Source organism: Cyprinus carpio, chromosome A21, assembly GCF_018340385.1.
Source record: "Cyprinus carpio isolate SPL01 chromosome A21, ASM1834038v1, whole genome shotgun sequence".
Taxonomy (NCBI): Eukaryota; Metazoa; Chordata; class Actinopteri; order Cypriniformes; family Cyprinidae; genus Cyprinus; species Cyprinus carpio.
The window spans coordinates 12,395,670-12,410,987 of NC_056592.1; the positions used below are offsets into that span (position 1 = coordinate 12,395,670).

At 35.1% G+C, this 15,318-nt stretch overlaps 1 protein-coding gene across 4 annotated transcripts in view; it reads left to right on the forward strand.

The window, feature by feature from the left end:
- Positions 1–15,318, forward strand: part of cadm1a (cell adhesion molecule 1a) — a 244,744-nt gene that overhangs the window by 168,497 nt on the left and 60,929 nt on the right. For all 4 annotated transcript variants that reach the window (XM_042710882.1, XM_042710883.1, XM_042710884.1 and 1 more), the window contains exons 2-3: positions 2,807–2,824; positions 14,492–14,638. In XM_042710882.1, the coding sequence (XP_042566816.1) occupies positions 2,807–2,824; positions 14,492–14,638 (165 nt within the window). The remainder of the gene's footprint in view (positions 1–2,806; positions 2,825–14,491; positions 14,639–15,318) is intronic.

Below are 15,318 nucleotides of genomic sequence, written 5' to 3' on the forward strand. Positions count from 1 at the left end.
CCACCAGTTTGGCTTAAGGATTGCTTTATTAGATAAATTATTATTAAATATCTATTAAAAAATAATATATAACAATGATTATTAAATATATATAATTAAATATATAATTAATATATTATATCTATTAATATTATTATTAGTTGTTGTTTTAGATAAACTGTTTGTTTATTTATTTTAGTGCTTAGGACTGCCACAAAAGAAATTAATTAATTAATAATTATTAATAATAATAATATAATGCACCACCACAAGGAATAAATAGTTGATTTATTTTAGAATTTAAAATAAATAAATTGTTGTATTCATTGTTTGTAAGTTGCTTTGGACAAAAGTGTAAAAATAAACAAAGAATTATAATATCAATATTATTATGACAGCATATTTTTAAAACATGCCTTGCTTTCAAGCTTTTGACTATGTGAAGTGCTCTCGGGTTGGTGCGCACGTAAAGCGAGACACAAGGGTTCATTAATGCAGCTCATGCATGCTGACCCCAAAGTTAATGTCCCTATCATTTTGGAGTAGGGAGCGTCTCTCAAGTGGGAGAACTCATGTTTAATGCATTGCACTGGTCAGAGATTTTAACCTCACCTGAAGAGAAGGGGAGAGAGTGTGACACGAACTGGGCAGTCCCTTAGCTCTCCGGTCAGGGGCCAAGCAAAGTCCAGGGCTGAAAAGCCAATGCAGAGTTATTCTGATGGCTGACATTTACTTAACATGGATAACCCTATTCGTGTGGCCTGTGTTCCATGGGTCTAAATTCAAGGGTGGCCCCAGTCCCCTGTGACTCTCAACCAAATCATGATACAAATCCAAAAGAAGGCACACTGTATTCTCTCACGGCACAAATCTCTACCAATCTACTCTACTAAAAAAAGACCTGCAGCTTAGACCGGGATAGTTTCCAACTATAGTCAACATTGTCTTGATTAAGGGATTCTAGTGGGCACAAACCTGTTTTATAGGACTATGCAAAGCTTTGTGAGGTATATTTAGATCTTGCCTCGAGGGTCTTGTTGCAAGCGGCCGGGTTTGAAGAGTTTTGTTTGGTACTGAGGGATGATTTATCCCATGGTCACCCATGGATATTTGCATGGATTTCTGTGTACTTTCTCTAATGTTGTTTAAATTCAATTGACATGCAGACGCTCTGAGCAAAGCTGAGGCACAAATATCCATCTTCAATGGCTTTGCATTGAGTCCCAGAAGAGGAATGCTAATTAGCACATTAGCTAAGAAGAAAATTTGGTGAAAATGCTAATAAGAAAATTGTTTTTCTAATCAGACTCTGACTCATTGCAGTTTCATAAAGCCATGTCAGCTCTAAGTGCTTTTTAAAATTGTTATGCGGGTACCAGAGGCGGTGCATTAGCTAAGCTTCTGATTTGGGGCCTTAGCTGCAGATACAGTAGATGAGCTCAAGACCAGGTGCTGTTGACATTTTGCAATTAATGAAGTTTCACTGGATGCCATGTCACGAGAAAGCACTGAACGAGTTAAAGCAATGTTCTGCCGGGGACCTGATGATGAATTTCTCCCTCCTGTTTCTTATTGTTATATTCATGAGGATTTTGTGTTTCTGTTTTTAATGGCTGCTCAAGATGAAGTGGACAGTCAGATTGTTGAAAGTTTGAAAGATTGTTGAAAGTTTGTTTGTATCAGCCATGTTACATAACTCCTAAACGTTTAATAAGGAATCTAAGTGAGTCAATTAATGAGTTTTTTTCTCTCTCTCTCTCAAGTGCTTTAAAGTGGATGAATTTGAATTAATATTCTGTTTTACATCTCCAAAAACTTTGAAGAAGATTTTCAAATAGGCACTATCTTTATTAACAAATCACATATTTGAAATATAAGCAACTACATTATCGCCTAAAAAAAACTCTTAAAACTAAAATTTGTGACACAACAACGGTAGTATTTATAAGATTACATTTGGACATTCGCCATAGCACTCGCTGTGAGAAATGCTGCAAGCGGAGTGATACAAACAGTGAAACAGTTCCCATGGCAATATTGAATGAGTATCTTATGGTTGGAAAGACCTCTCAGCCAATCAGATTTGAGGACCAGAATCAACTGTTGTATATTATATTATATTATATTATATTATATTATATTATATTATATTATATTATATTATATTATATTATATTATATTATATTATATATATTATATTATATTATATTATATTATATTATATACAGTTTCCCACAGATTTACACTCTATATGTGCCGGCACTTCTCCCAGGATAAATATAGGCTATATATGAAACAGCAAATATACTTATTGAAAATGCACATTCATTCTCTGGCAGCAGGAGGTGCTTTAAGAGCGGCAGAAATAGCGATTAAGGGCTGTAAACAAAGCAGCGCTTGACTCTTAAACGCTGCTTTATCAGGCATTATAGGAAAGATTAAATAAAAATGCCATCAAAACTTTTCTAAAGACAGTCAGTTCCCTTCAAATATACATTCATATAAAAACTCCTGCACTGCGTTTTGACTTTGAAATGTGCAGAGCTCATGTTTATTCAAAAAAGTGAAAGCTTTTTGGAAAATCCATTTGTGGAGGTCAGTGTTGATATTGTGTGATCAATGAATCAATGTATGGGAAACACGTGTTTTTTTGTTTTGTTTTGTTTTTTGTTTTTAGAATTCACTGTGACCTTGGAAGATAATTTATCTACCATTTTTAAATGTGCTGTTTTTCTTTCCTCTGACTGCATGAAACTTTGGAGGTCGTCTATTGGTGAAAGTCTTCCTCCTAATTATTTTCTCTTTTCTTCTCCCCCTTTTACACAGGAGCTGCTCAGTTCCCAGGTATGCCTTCCCTTTTACCTCTTGTGTTCATGTTAGTGTTTTTTTTTTTTTTTTTTTTTTTTTTTTTTCATTTCCCAAATAGCTTGTCCTTTACAGCTAGCAGTGCTGGTCATAACCAAAACCATCTCGCCTTTCTTCAGCCTCTCACTCACTGACTACTTCTCTCTCAACCTCCACCGTTACAGGTGCTGTATCTCTCCAGCACTCAATCTTCCTCTTCCCTTCTAACATCATCCATCTCTCACCTTTCAGGACAGAAATTACGCCTCATTCTCTCCGGTGTCTCATCCAGTTGAATTTCTCCATTTTCACAGAGCACATTTACTTCAGATATGCAATCATTTCCTCTTCAAATGTGGGGAATGTGTTTTGAAGGAGGGCAGTAAAATAAGTCATTTGGTAAACCGTACTCAAACTCTCCACTCCATCAATGTCTCGCCAGCACCTCTCAGGTCTTCCTCATTTTATGTCTTGCCTTTTTTACATTTTTTTTGCTAAGGCTCATTGAAGTCAAGCATGGGTTCAAGATATGAGAATATTTTATATTTTTTCTTTTATACTGTGTAAAGGACATTATATTACTAGTTTAGTTTAGAGAGGTTGCACACAAAAGCACCATAAATGCTCATAGTGATAAAATGGTATCATGTTTGCAAAGTCTTATTCCATCCATTGCAACAAGTACGAATTCCTTTTCTTTGATAAGTATCTGCTTATACTTCTAACCTTTGAATTTGTGTTGATTGGAAGTTTTGAAATAGATATAATGCACACTATAATTCACTGATGAATGTTTGATGACTTTTTAATTACCTTACCAAAACTTCAAGAACATTCTGTTTTGAATCACATACACATAGAGGTTTAATTACATATTAAAGATGGTTTAATTACGTTGAAAATATAAATGTTTGATATACTAGTGACTATATTGGTATCAGCTATTTTAGCTATTTAGTGTTTTATTTTTATTAATTTATTTTTTTAATTTAATCTGGATCTGTTCAAATAACATTTGAATATGTATGCTAATAATGCTGTGTTAAATTGTATCTGTGACAGCAGTTCCTTGGTAGGTTTGCAGAACAATGTTCTTTGTAACACCAATTTGAAATCATATGTAATATGAAAACTACAATACCAATAAAAATAAAAATAATAATAATTATAAAAAAATATATATATAAAAATGTACCAGGCCAATACTGTAAGTAGATAATATCATTGGTTGTTTATTTATTTGTTTATTAACATTATTATAACCACTTATTATTTACAACATCACACAAAGAATAAATTATAATTCATAATATAAAAAAAACTATTTTGATTTATAATATCAGCCTTAGTATTTGCTATTGGGCGTAATATAAAAATAATTATTGGCTACTGTGTTGTCAAGAGTTTCTATATTGGTTCTTTTTTAATCTAAAGCCATTAAAGACATTCACAGACACCCTTATTTATCCCCTACTAAATCGTCCCTGTCCTAATGTACTCTCATAAGCACAGAGGGAGGAATGATGCTTCTTTTTGAGTGTCAGGCCACATTAGAAGGGAAAACTAGACATCCGCCCAGCTCCAGAGCTAAAAGGGGGCGATGATTCAGATAGACAGTATTACGGCCAGCAACTACAGCCAACAACCCAACACCACACTACAAAGAATCCCCTTACAATCAACACACTCCACCTCAGTCTATCAGCCCAAACATGCTGAGGCACAGGAGAAATGCTTCCTCTTTCAGACACACATGCTGCACTTGGCAGAGGCACTGCATTTTTTTGCCTTGCGTTTCAGTTATTAATCGAAGCCAAGTTATTTGTATGGGTATAAATTAGAAGTGAGCTGAAGAAGACACTCCCAAGGGGGATTGGATGAATCCCAGTCCTTGTTAAGGACCCCAGTCCTTCATTGCCTTCTGCTTGGTTTATGCCACATTCTCTCTCTCTCTCTCTCTCTCTCTCTCTCTCTCTCTCTCGCCCTCTTTCTCCTCCAACTCTGCTTGTAAACAGAACGCTCTTGCCAAAGACATATACTCACCATTAATACTGAAAAGGGGCCATGCTGATGATGCTCCTGTTATTGTGTTAGCTGGCTCTTGTGAAATTACTGTAAAATGATCCAGAAGATCTGTGCTAGCTAAACACATTAGCACAAAGCAAAAAATAAATAAATAAAACATGCCCATAATGCAACAGTGATGTCTCCAATGTTTTGCCTTCACCTTACATTGACAACTCAACCCCCAGCCCCCCCCCCCCTTTTTTTTTTTCGAAAAGAGCCTATTAACTGCAGAAATGCAGTGTGTGTGTGTGTGTGTGTGTGTGTGTGTGTGTGTGTGTGTGTGTGTGATATATATATATATATATATATATATATGTAATGTGTGTGTGTGTGTGTGTGTGTGTGTGTAACATATTTTGTGTGTGTGTGCATGTGGATGTGTGGATGGATGGATTTTGGATGGATGCCTATAGATAGTGTGCAGATAGATAGATAGATAGATGGATAGATAGTATAGATAGATAGATAGATAGATAGATAGATAGATAGATAGATAGATAGATAGATTTTTAATATTAAATTAACCATTTTATTATTGGTTAGTTGTGAGCTAATTGTAAAAATGTATTATAATCTAATTGTATTTTCCTAAAAAGTGTGCCATGGGCAAAGTTTACTACTTTCTAGTCAGTTTCAGGTGGTGTTTATAATTTAAGGGGAGAGACATTGTTATTATATAGAGCATTTGATTGGACAACAGTCTATGCAGTGCAGGATGAGTCATTTATATTTTAGTGCATTTCCCTGAACAGAAAGACATTTCATTTTAAATGCGTATTAAAGATTAATTTAGTTATCTTTTATGATTATGTTAGTATGTACACTGCCATTCAAATGTTTGGGATCAGTAAGACTTGTAATGTTTTTTAAAGAAGTCTCTTATGCTCATCAAGGCTGCATTTATTTGATCAAAAATACAGAAAAAGAAAAAACAGTAATCTTACAAAATAAAATAATGGATTCTATTTTAATATCCTTTAAAGTATAATTTATTTCTGTGATGCAAAGCTGAGTTTCCATCAGCCATTACATTTCCTTCAGAAATCATTCTAATATGCTGATTTATTATTAGAATTATCAATGTTTGCAACTGTTGTGCTGCAAAATATTTTTTTTGGAAACTGCGATACTTTTTCAGGATTCTTTGATGAATAAAAAAGTTAAAAAGAACAGCATTTATTTAAAATAGAAATCTTTTCTAACAATAGAAATCTTTGCTATCACTTCTTAACAATTTAACACATCCTTGCTGAATAAAAGTTTGAATTTCTTTCAAAAAAAAGAAAGAAAGAATAAAAATTCACTGACCCCAAACTAGTGTATGTATATTGTTAGAAAAGATTTCTATTTTAAATTAATGCTCTTCTTTTTAAATTTTTATTCATCAAAGAATCCTGAAAAAAGTATCACAGGTTCCAAAATAATATTAAGCAGCACAACAGTTTCCAGCACTGATAATAAATCAGCATATTTGAATGATTTCTGAAGGATCATGTGACACTGAAGACTGGAGTAATGATGCTGTATATTCAGCTTTGCATCACAGGAATAAATTAGATTTTAATGTACTGTATATTAAAATAGAAAAACCTTATTTTACATCATCATAATATTTCACAATATAATTTTTTTCTTGTATTTTTGACCAAATAAATGCAGCCTTGATGAGCAGAAGAAACTCCTGTAAAAAACATTAAAAATCATTCTGATCCCAAACTTTTGACCTGTAGGGTATATAGGCATCCTCAAAGCTAACAAGCATGAACTCAAAGTGAATTCTCCCATTTGTGATTTCATTTGACTTTAATGTTAGCTGCTAGGGGAAAGCAAAGCTCTTCATCTCTGTCTTCCTCTCTTTGTGTCTGCGCTGCCTCCTCTGACCTCAAGGACGTGGCTCTGCCACAAGGACTCCTTGTTCTACCTCTTTGGCTGTGATGTCATCTTAGTGAATGCATGTGAGGATTTTATTGATTTATTTATTTTTTTTAATCTGTGGCGATCGATAAAGGAAAATGTGAGAGGCAGAGGGCAGTTAATCTCCTTCCGCCTGCATAGGGATTCTTATCCTTGTGTGCACAGACGTTGCCTAGATCAGGACGCCCGCTCAGAGACAATGCAAAATACACACCAAACTGCCCGCGCAATCTCAGCTCAAGGATGTCATATTTCGATGGATGGCGAGGAGAGGCCATGTGACTCCGGCACAGCTCACTGATTTCAGAGTGAGGGACAGGTGCTGGAGGTCCTCACGGTGCACCGTCGTGCTGAGAGGAGGAACGCAGGGAAAGGAAGAGAGAGAGAGAGGGCAAGGCAGGTCTCTGCTCTTCTTCTGTGATTCTCTTACCTGCTTTCTTTTGGTTTTTGTCCCTTCTTTCATCTCTTTCTCTCTGGTCTTTTGTTTATCTGGTCTTCTTATGGCCTTTTCCCATCAATATGGTGTAATAATATCCATTTCAAGTAAAGTTTTAAAAGCAACAGCTTAGTCTGGCAGGGCTGACATAGAAGTAGATCACTCCTATTATAAACTTCTTAAAGTGGCGTGTATCCTGTTTCTAAGCGCAGCCATGTTGCACAGCAGCGTCTGCCCCTTTATTTCCACTGTCCATATAAAAAATTACATTAACTATTTTTTAAATGTTTTTGAAAGTCTCTTATGGTCTTTAAAGTTGCATTTATTTGATCACAAATCCAGTAAAAACAGTAATATTGTGAAATAATATTACAGTTTAAAATAACTTCTATTCTAATATTTATTCCTGTGATTGAATCCTTTGAATTCTTTGATGATTAGAAAGTTAAGAAGAACAACATATATTTGAAACCAAAATCTTTTGTAACATTATAAGTAACTTTGGTCCTTTTGATCAATTTAATGCATCCTTGCTGAATAAGAAATAGTTTATAAAAAAAAAAAAAAAAAAAAAAAAATAATAATAATAATAATAATACAATTGTATTGACCCTAAACTACGAATATCATTTATGAATTGATAACCATGGATTGTATTCCCTCTCTTATAATATTTAAAATATTTAACTATTTATATATGCAATTATAAATATTAATAATGATGATATTTTTATTGTTGTTGTGTAAATATTATTTATAATAATATTTAGGATTTAGTTTATATATATGATATTTAGAAGACATAGAAATATAATATAGTTTAATTATATATTTTAAAATAGCGCATCAAAGTTGGCTTGTCATATGAAGACACTGAAGACATATGAAGATTTTTTTTTTTTGTGGACAACTTATGTTCCAGCAGTCAGTTATATAATCGTCTCTGAGCGACTTTTCACCAGCAACATTTTGCTGGAAAAATGGTATTTGTTTATCCATTGCCGTTGAGACTCAGTCACAGCAGCAGAAGTCCTTTCTTCCTCTCCCTCTGCTGAGAGAGATTTCCAAATGAGCGAGCAGGGGTGGCAAGGCCTCTGGTGCTGCGCCCCGCCCCCGTCGACTCTCTGACGCATTTAGCATCAGGCTGCCATCCATCCCTTCCCACATGCCACATTCCACTGCTGCTCCCATCCAACCAGCATTTTACCCTTCATTAGCACTAGTATCATCACAATTTACTTATCCATACGTTTGTGTGAACGCTTCACGGCTGCTCAACGTATGAAGAGAGTGGGAGGGGGTCTTTGTGGCTGAGGGGCTTGCTGAGCCTTTGAGGGAATTTACTCCCGGTTTGTTCTAAAGAGAAAGCAGCAGAAGTTTGCTTTACACATTCAGATTCAGATTCAGATTCAGATATCTTTATTAGTCCCCAAGGGGGCAATTCAGTTATACAGCAAACCCATCCAATAAGGGTTAAATTAGAATTATTAGCACACAATAAATATAAGAATTATAAAGTTAAAAAATGTATACAAACATGCCATCTAAAACCCTGCCTGTTAAACAAGCCGATATTTTTCGTAATTAAACACAACAAAGCTGGGAAACTCTCACAGGTGCATCAATGGAACTTATACAGCTATAATATTTGCATTAAATGCGTTCTCTTGGTGCTTTTAGGCTGATAGTACAGCTGCACTTAACTGGAATTATTTGTTGTTTTTGCATAATAATGACTCTGGGATATATCATTTTAAATATAAAATAAAAAAAAAGATCAGATATATTTAAAAAATCTGATATTAGATAAATTGTAAAATTAGAGTACAATCAGCTCTCTCAATTTTTTATTTATTTATTTATTATTGTGAATTGGTTGATCATTCAATAAAGCAAAACGTCACTTAATTGAATTAAGCCAAGTGATGTCTGTGAATTATTTAGCAGAAATATCACAAAAGCATCTGCGAGAGTCACTACTGAAGGCTTATCTTATTCCACTTAAGCTTGATTCTCTTAAGAACATTTGGTAAATTTGTCCATGTTTCATAAAATTTGACACTGAATTCTGTGCATCTAGTGTGAAAAACTAGCATTTTACTAAAACACTACAATAACTTTAAGCATTTCATTATTTTCAGGTCTTAGTTATTTAACTGGCCTAATTAGTAAAGCATCATCAAAAAAACATCATCTAAATAACAAGCTGGTCTTTTTTAACAAGGGTGACTGAGTTTAAAATAGGATGTTGGCACGTGTGTCTGGAGGTCTCCTTTCACAGATGGAAGGGCACAGTGATGTAACGCCAGTGTTGAGTTTACCATAAGAGCTGCTGGTTATCAGAACACATATGTGCTTAAAGTGATTTTGAACAAATGATATCAGACACAGCCTGTGGGCCTACAATAAACCAGCATTAATGACATGGCAATATGCAGAATGTGTTCTCATATCAGAATGTACCCGGTCTTAATTGGGACATTAATAGCTAATTCAGATAAAATGTCAGAATTAGAAGGATAGTTCAACCAAAAATAAAAATGATGTTGTTTCTCATTTGACTGCTCCTTTAATTATACTTAAAAAGTACAATAAAAGTGGTCTTCTGAGGTCATATAATAGTTCTGTGTGATGAGCAGAATTTTTAATTTTGGGTGAACTATTCCTTTAACATACTAAGCATGCATACTAAACTTGAAGTGTGCACTACTGGTAAAAAGTTCATTGCAGGTATCTTGTCAGATCTGAGCACAATTTGAGACATCATTGAAATCTCTTCTGAAACTGTCCAGGGAACATGTGAGATTGCTGGTGACTTGAGTTGAATCTCGTTAAGCAGAAGTCTCCATTTGATCTCCATTAAAACTCAGCAGATATTATAGCAATCTCATTTGTGATTTTTCTTCGCTGTGTGCAATCATTCAAAAGGAAGTTCACACAAATGAAAATCCTGCTCCGAAAGTTCAACACTCTCTGAACACATAGTACCATAACCATGGAGTTCTCCTCTATTAGCCAGACTTTAATATTCAAGCACGAAAGCTGACCTTTGCGGCTCAGAATAGTGATGGGTATCACATATCCTCTCACTGATTCTGGCTCACAGGTGTACGTGAATCTCAATCTTTTACAATCATCACCATTCAGATCTAATTCAAAGCCATGGTTTTCCTCACTCGCACATGTTGTTTAAAAAAGTGCAGCAGGCAGGATGAGCTATTGAGGCGGACAGTAGAGTGCTTTGACCTTTACAGCACGGCAGTGCACTCCTGCATTAGCCTGTTCTGTGTCACACGCACACACACACACACACACATGCACGCTCTGGGTGTTCCTCTGGGTTGATGTATGAGGGGCACTGGGGTGGTGCCGGGCCTGTAGTGATATAAATGGCTTGTCTGCCTCACTGAGAGTGGAGTATCGTCCTCTGACAGCTTTAATCTAGACCAAAATGATCAATGTTCTGTGCTACTTACTTTGAATGTCAGTAATTAAATACAGAGATAATGTCACAGATCTGTTTGAACAAGTTATGCAAATGCATTTTTGCGATGCCTTGTTTGTTGTTGATGCATGCACAGAAAGCTAATTTTTTAAAGGGACCCTTTTTTGATGGTCTTTGCTTGAACATTAGGGCTAATGAAATCTTCATTTAAATAGGAATTCATCATTCGCTCACTTGTTCCAGCTCTAGTGACACAAACAATTATCTTAATTAAACCAACCTGCACACCAATAATCAATAATAATTTGGGGCCTAAACAAGTTTAATACCTTTATTAATATGGTATGATCCCAGCACAAGATTTACTTAACTGCTATTATAGCTAGGGCAGTTTTTCATAATAAGAGGTACCTAGGAACATGAATATTAACATATGTTTTGTATTTGCCAAGATTATTCTAAATAGTTAGTTTATATATTGTGTTACAATGTGTTCAAAAAGAAAAAGAAAAAAGAATCCAAAATGTTACAAATTTATTTTTATTTTTTCTACAATATTTGTGCATGTGTTGTGCATTTTTGTTTAATATTTTATCATTTTTTTATATTATATTAGATGTTACAGTAATGTCTCATGATTGATATGTCTAAATTAATTTAATAAAAAATATGTTATAAGTGTGATTGATCTACTATGAATAGAAACCAATTTGTATTTCAAGGCACATTTTTAATAAAACTGTTTTAAATATTTATAAACAGATTAATAAAAAAAATCATCACATTAAATAATATTTTCAGTAGAATGATTCAAACTCATTTTTAGAAAAACAGCAAATTTGCATTTAAGCATGGCGTCTTTTTAATAATACAAATGAAAGTTTTAAATGTTTATAAAAACAGTATTGTTTCAGTAAACTTTAAAAAGTGAAGCTTTAATGTGAATTTTTTAATTTAAATTATTATTTTCGAATAAAATGCAAATGTGTTAATTGTTTTGAAAGCTTACATTTTAATTCTAAACTAATTTTTAACATTTTAGTGAAAAGAATTCCATGTCATGATTAAAACTAAATAAACATCACAGAATATTTTCAGTAGAATGTTTAAAATTAATTTGTAATTAAAATTAAAGCTTGCAAACCACTTAACAAATCTGCATTTTAATGACACTTTTTTTAAATAATACAATTTAAAGCTACAAATATTTATAAAAACATTATTAAAAATATTTTCATCATGGGAATTTTTTTTTTAATAGAATGTTTAAAATTTAATTTTAAAATTTAAAATTAAGGTTGAAAAACTCTTAAAAACAAATGTTATTACTTAGATGGGAAAAAAAATTACTCTTAACACGAAATAAACCCCAAACACTAAAAAACTCTCAAAAACTAAAACAAAACATATAAATTAAAAGCAACAGAGAGCATGCCAGAATGTAATTAACATGTTCACCCTCTTTCCTCATCGAGTTTGACTCATTGGCACACCCTAGTGATTCATGTCTGTTCCTGTAGCACTTTTTCTAAATAGGCCTCATGGTTTTCCTGCTCTTGATTAAACATCTGCTTTCCAGCGCATGAATAGTTAAATGATACCTCACTAAGATTTGTTGCCAAAGTTTCTGCAAAACATTCTGGAAGTAAAGGAGATGTGCGGTGTCTCAGGAGGTCTGCCGATGATTAGAGTCAGCCCTCGCACCCCACACAACAAAATGGCATCCAGCTCATCACCCCAGAGTTGAGCAAAGTAAACACAGTACTAGCTAATTACATGTAAGTTGAGTTATCACGTACACTCTACATTTTAATGACTTTTTGAGCAATATTTAAGTTCAAAATATTGCAGTGCTCAGCCAAGATTGGAGTTATGGGATTATCAGTGAAGGTATGAGAGGCTCAGATATAAACTAAGGGAGGGGAAAAAAACAAGATTAATGCTTGATAGAGGAGGAGATATAGAAGAACATTTTAAGGTTATCAAGTGAATATTTTAATGATTTAATTAAGTGTCCTGTTCCTCACTACTCACACTCTCCACCTCAGCTAGCTTTAACATGCTTAAAGGTTGTTTTTTCCTATTGAGCTTGCCAAACATGGCTGCAGTGCGTGCTCATGTATGTGTTTACCCTTTTCAATGCATCTTCTGTCACTTAGCATGATTACCACCCACCAACTGAATGGCCACCGAGTGACCAGTATTTAGCGCAGTCTCCGTGACAACCGCTGTAGCACGCTTAACCTTCATCGCTAACCCCTCTCTGGGATAAACAGCCTCTATATTTGCATTTCCAATCCAGTCCTCTCAATCCACGCCTCATCCCTTTTGACGAGACTTAAGGAAGTCACTCCTGCGCAAGGTTCATTTGTTTTGGTCTGTTTTGACTTTGTGCTACTGGCAGGCTGATTGAATTCAGTTTTGTTAAACTGTCTCCCCTTATCTGTCACCATCACATGATCTGATTGCTTTCTTCCCTTCTGATTTAAGTGACAGGGCTGTTTAGAGGTGCCTGACAACTGAGGCATGCAAATTAGCACTTGACGGTCTCTTAAAGTCATGTCACATTTCACATTAATATATTTATTTATCTCCAGCTTTAGCCTATTCATGTTTTCCTCTCAGCTCTGCAGGGTAGGCAGCTGTGGGGTGTTTTTTTCCCTCAGGGAGCAAAAATAAATTCCATCATTTTAATTCTATGAAACAACAAAAAAAAGCAGTTCCATAGAAGAAATTACATAATTCATAGAACTATACAAACCAACATAATGTTCCATAGAAGAAAGTATGTAAGTCATAGAAGTTTAGACACCAACATAATGGTGAATACTGTAAATGATGACAGAATTTTCATTTTTGGTTGAACTATCCCATTTAATGGTATACATTTTCGCTTTGGGTCAAGTGGTCAAGGTCTGTAGCTTTCATTCCTATGGCAGTGGCAGCTCTTATCACATGGTGATCTCATCCACAGAGGGGATTTGGACCAAGCATGTGTAACATGAAAACAGGCAATCTCATGAAGCACACACTATGCGGGAAAGAGAGGGGGGAAAAAAACACTTTCACACTCTGCTGGATATTCACACCCACTCTAACTGTGTTTTGCCACCTGTTCTTCATTGTGCACTCATGTAAGTGTGAGATTGTGGGTTTAGATGATGCTAATCATCACCACTACTTCAACAAAACCTACATCTTTACAACATAACCAACAATTAAAATGATGCAGATGCTTCATCGTCATTTTGTCCATTGGACCCGCTAGTGCCCATTGCCTTTATCTAACAGCATATCAGATGAGCAAAATGATGCAGATGCTTTACATCATTTAGCTTTAGGGTACAAATATCTGAGACCACTAATGAAAATATATATTTTCATTATATATATATATTTTTTTTTTTTTCTAATTTCATGCAGTTGTTTTTCATTATTGATTATATAATCACAATTACAATTTGAGTGAAATGTTGATTTGAAATTTTATACATATTAGATGATTTAGAAGTGATGGACAGACAGATATTTAGCGGATAGATGGATGGATGGATGGATGGATGGATGGATGCTAGATAGAAGTTATAAGATGGATGGATGGATGGCAGATATTTAGAAAACAGGATAGATAGATAGATAGATAGATAGATAGATAGATAGATAGATAGATAGATAGTAAAAGTCATAAGATGGATGAACAAATGTACAGTATATAGATAGCAGAAGTTATAAGATGAACGGATGAATAGACCTGGCTCTCTTTCATTCTTCAACTTGATCTCTCTTTCTCTCTGTCCCTCCACAGTCCAAAGCCAGAATCTCATATCGGACAACATCTCAGTAGTGGAGGGAGAGACAGCCACCATAAGCTGTCGAGTCAAAAACAATGACGACTCCGTCATCCAGCTCCTCAACCCCAACAGACAGACCATCTACTTCAAAGACGTCAGACGTGAGTACACATATTCACACAGCTCACACAAACAGTCAGCATCCCCAGGAATCCTCCCCAGTGGAGCTGAAGTGTTAATGCTTCAGAGTAATCCACTGCGCTTCTGAGGGCAACCGATAGAGAGACCAAGCTGGCTGGTGAGGGCATGTTTTTTCAGCGATTTCCCTTGCTCTCATGTGATGTGCCTTACACAAGACCTCTCTGATATTTCCCTACAGCTGCACTGTGTAATTATAGCAGAGTCTTTCTAAAGAGTTTCATCTCTCCCACCCCTCTATGAAATATTGCACCCGCCAGTCCCATGTCATTTGCAGAAAAGCACTTTGATGATGGTATTTTCTTTGCACAAAAGTTGCAACAGGAAGCAGTTTTAAGTAGTTCCAAAGTGCTTTCAAGTTCAGTCTAAGTCCAATCCGGCACATATCAGGTGGTTTCAATGTACATGGCGCCTGTCTCCACAAACGGTCCCCGGAAAGGTCTGTCCTTCTTATTTCATCACTTTTCTCTGAAATAATGATAAGCTTCTCTGAGGTGCCAGACCGAGTCATTTTCATCTCCTTCCCCATAAACGGCACTGTGGTTAAAGAGCATTCCAGTCAAGGGAAGTGAACGGGAGAGCCGTCAGTCGCCTGAGGGACTGTCCTCATCAAGTAACGATTAAAGTAATTGTGTGCCCGGTC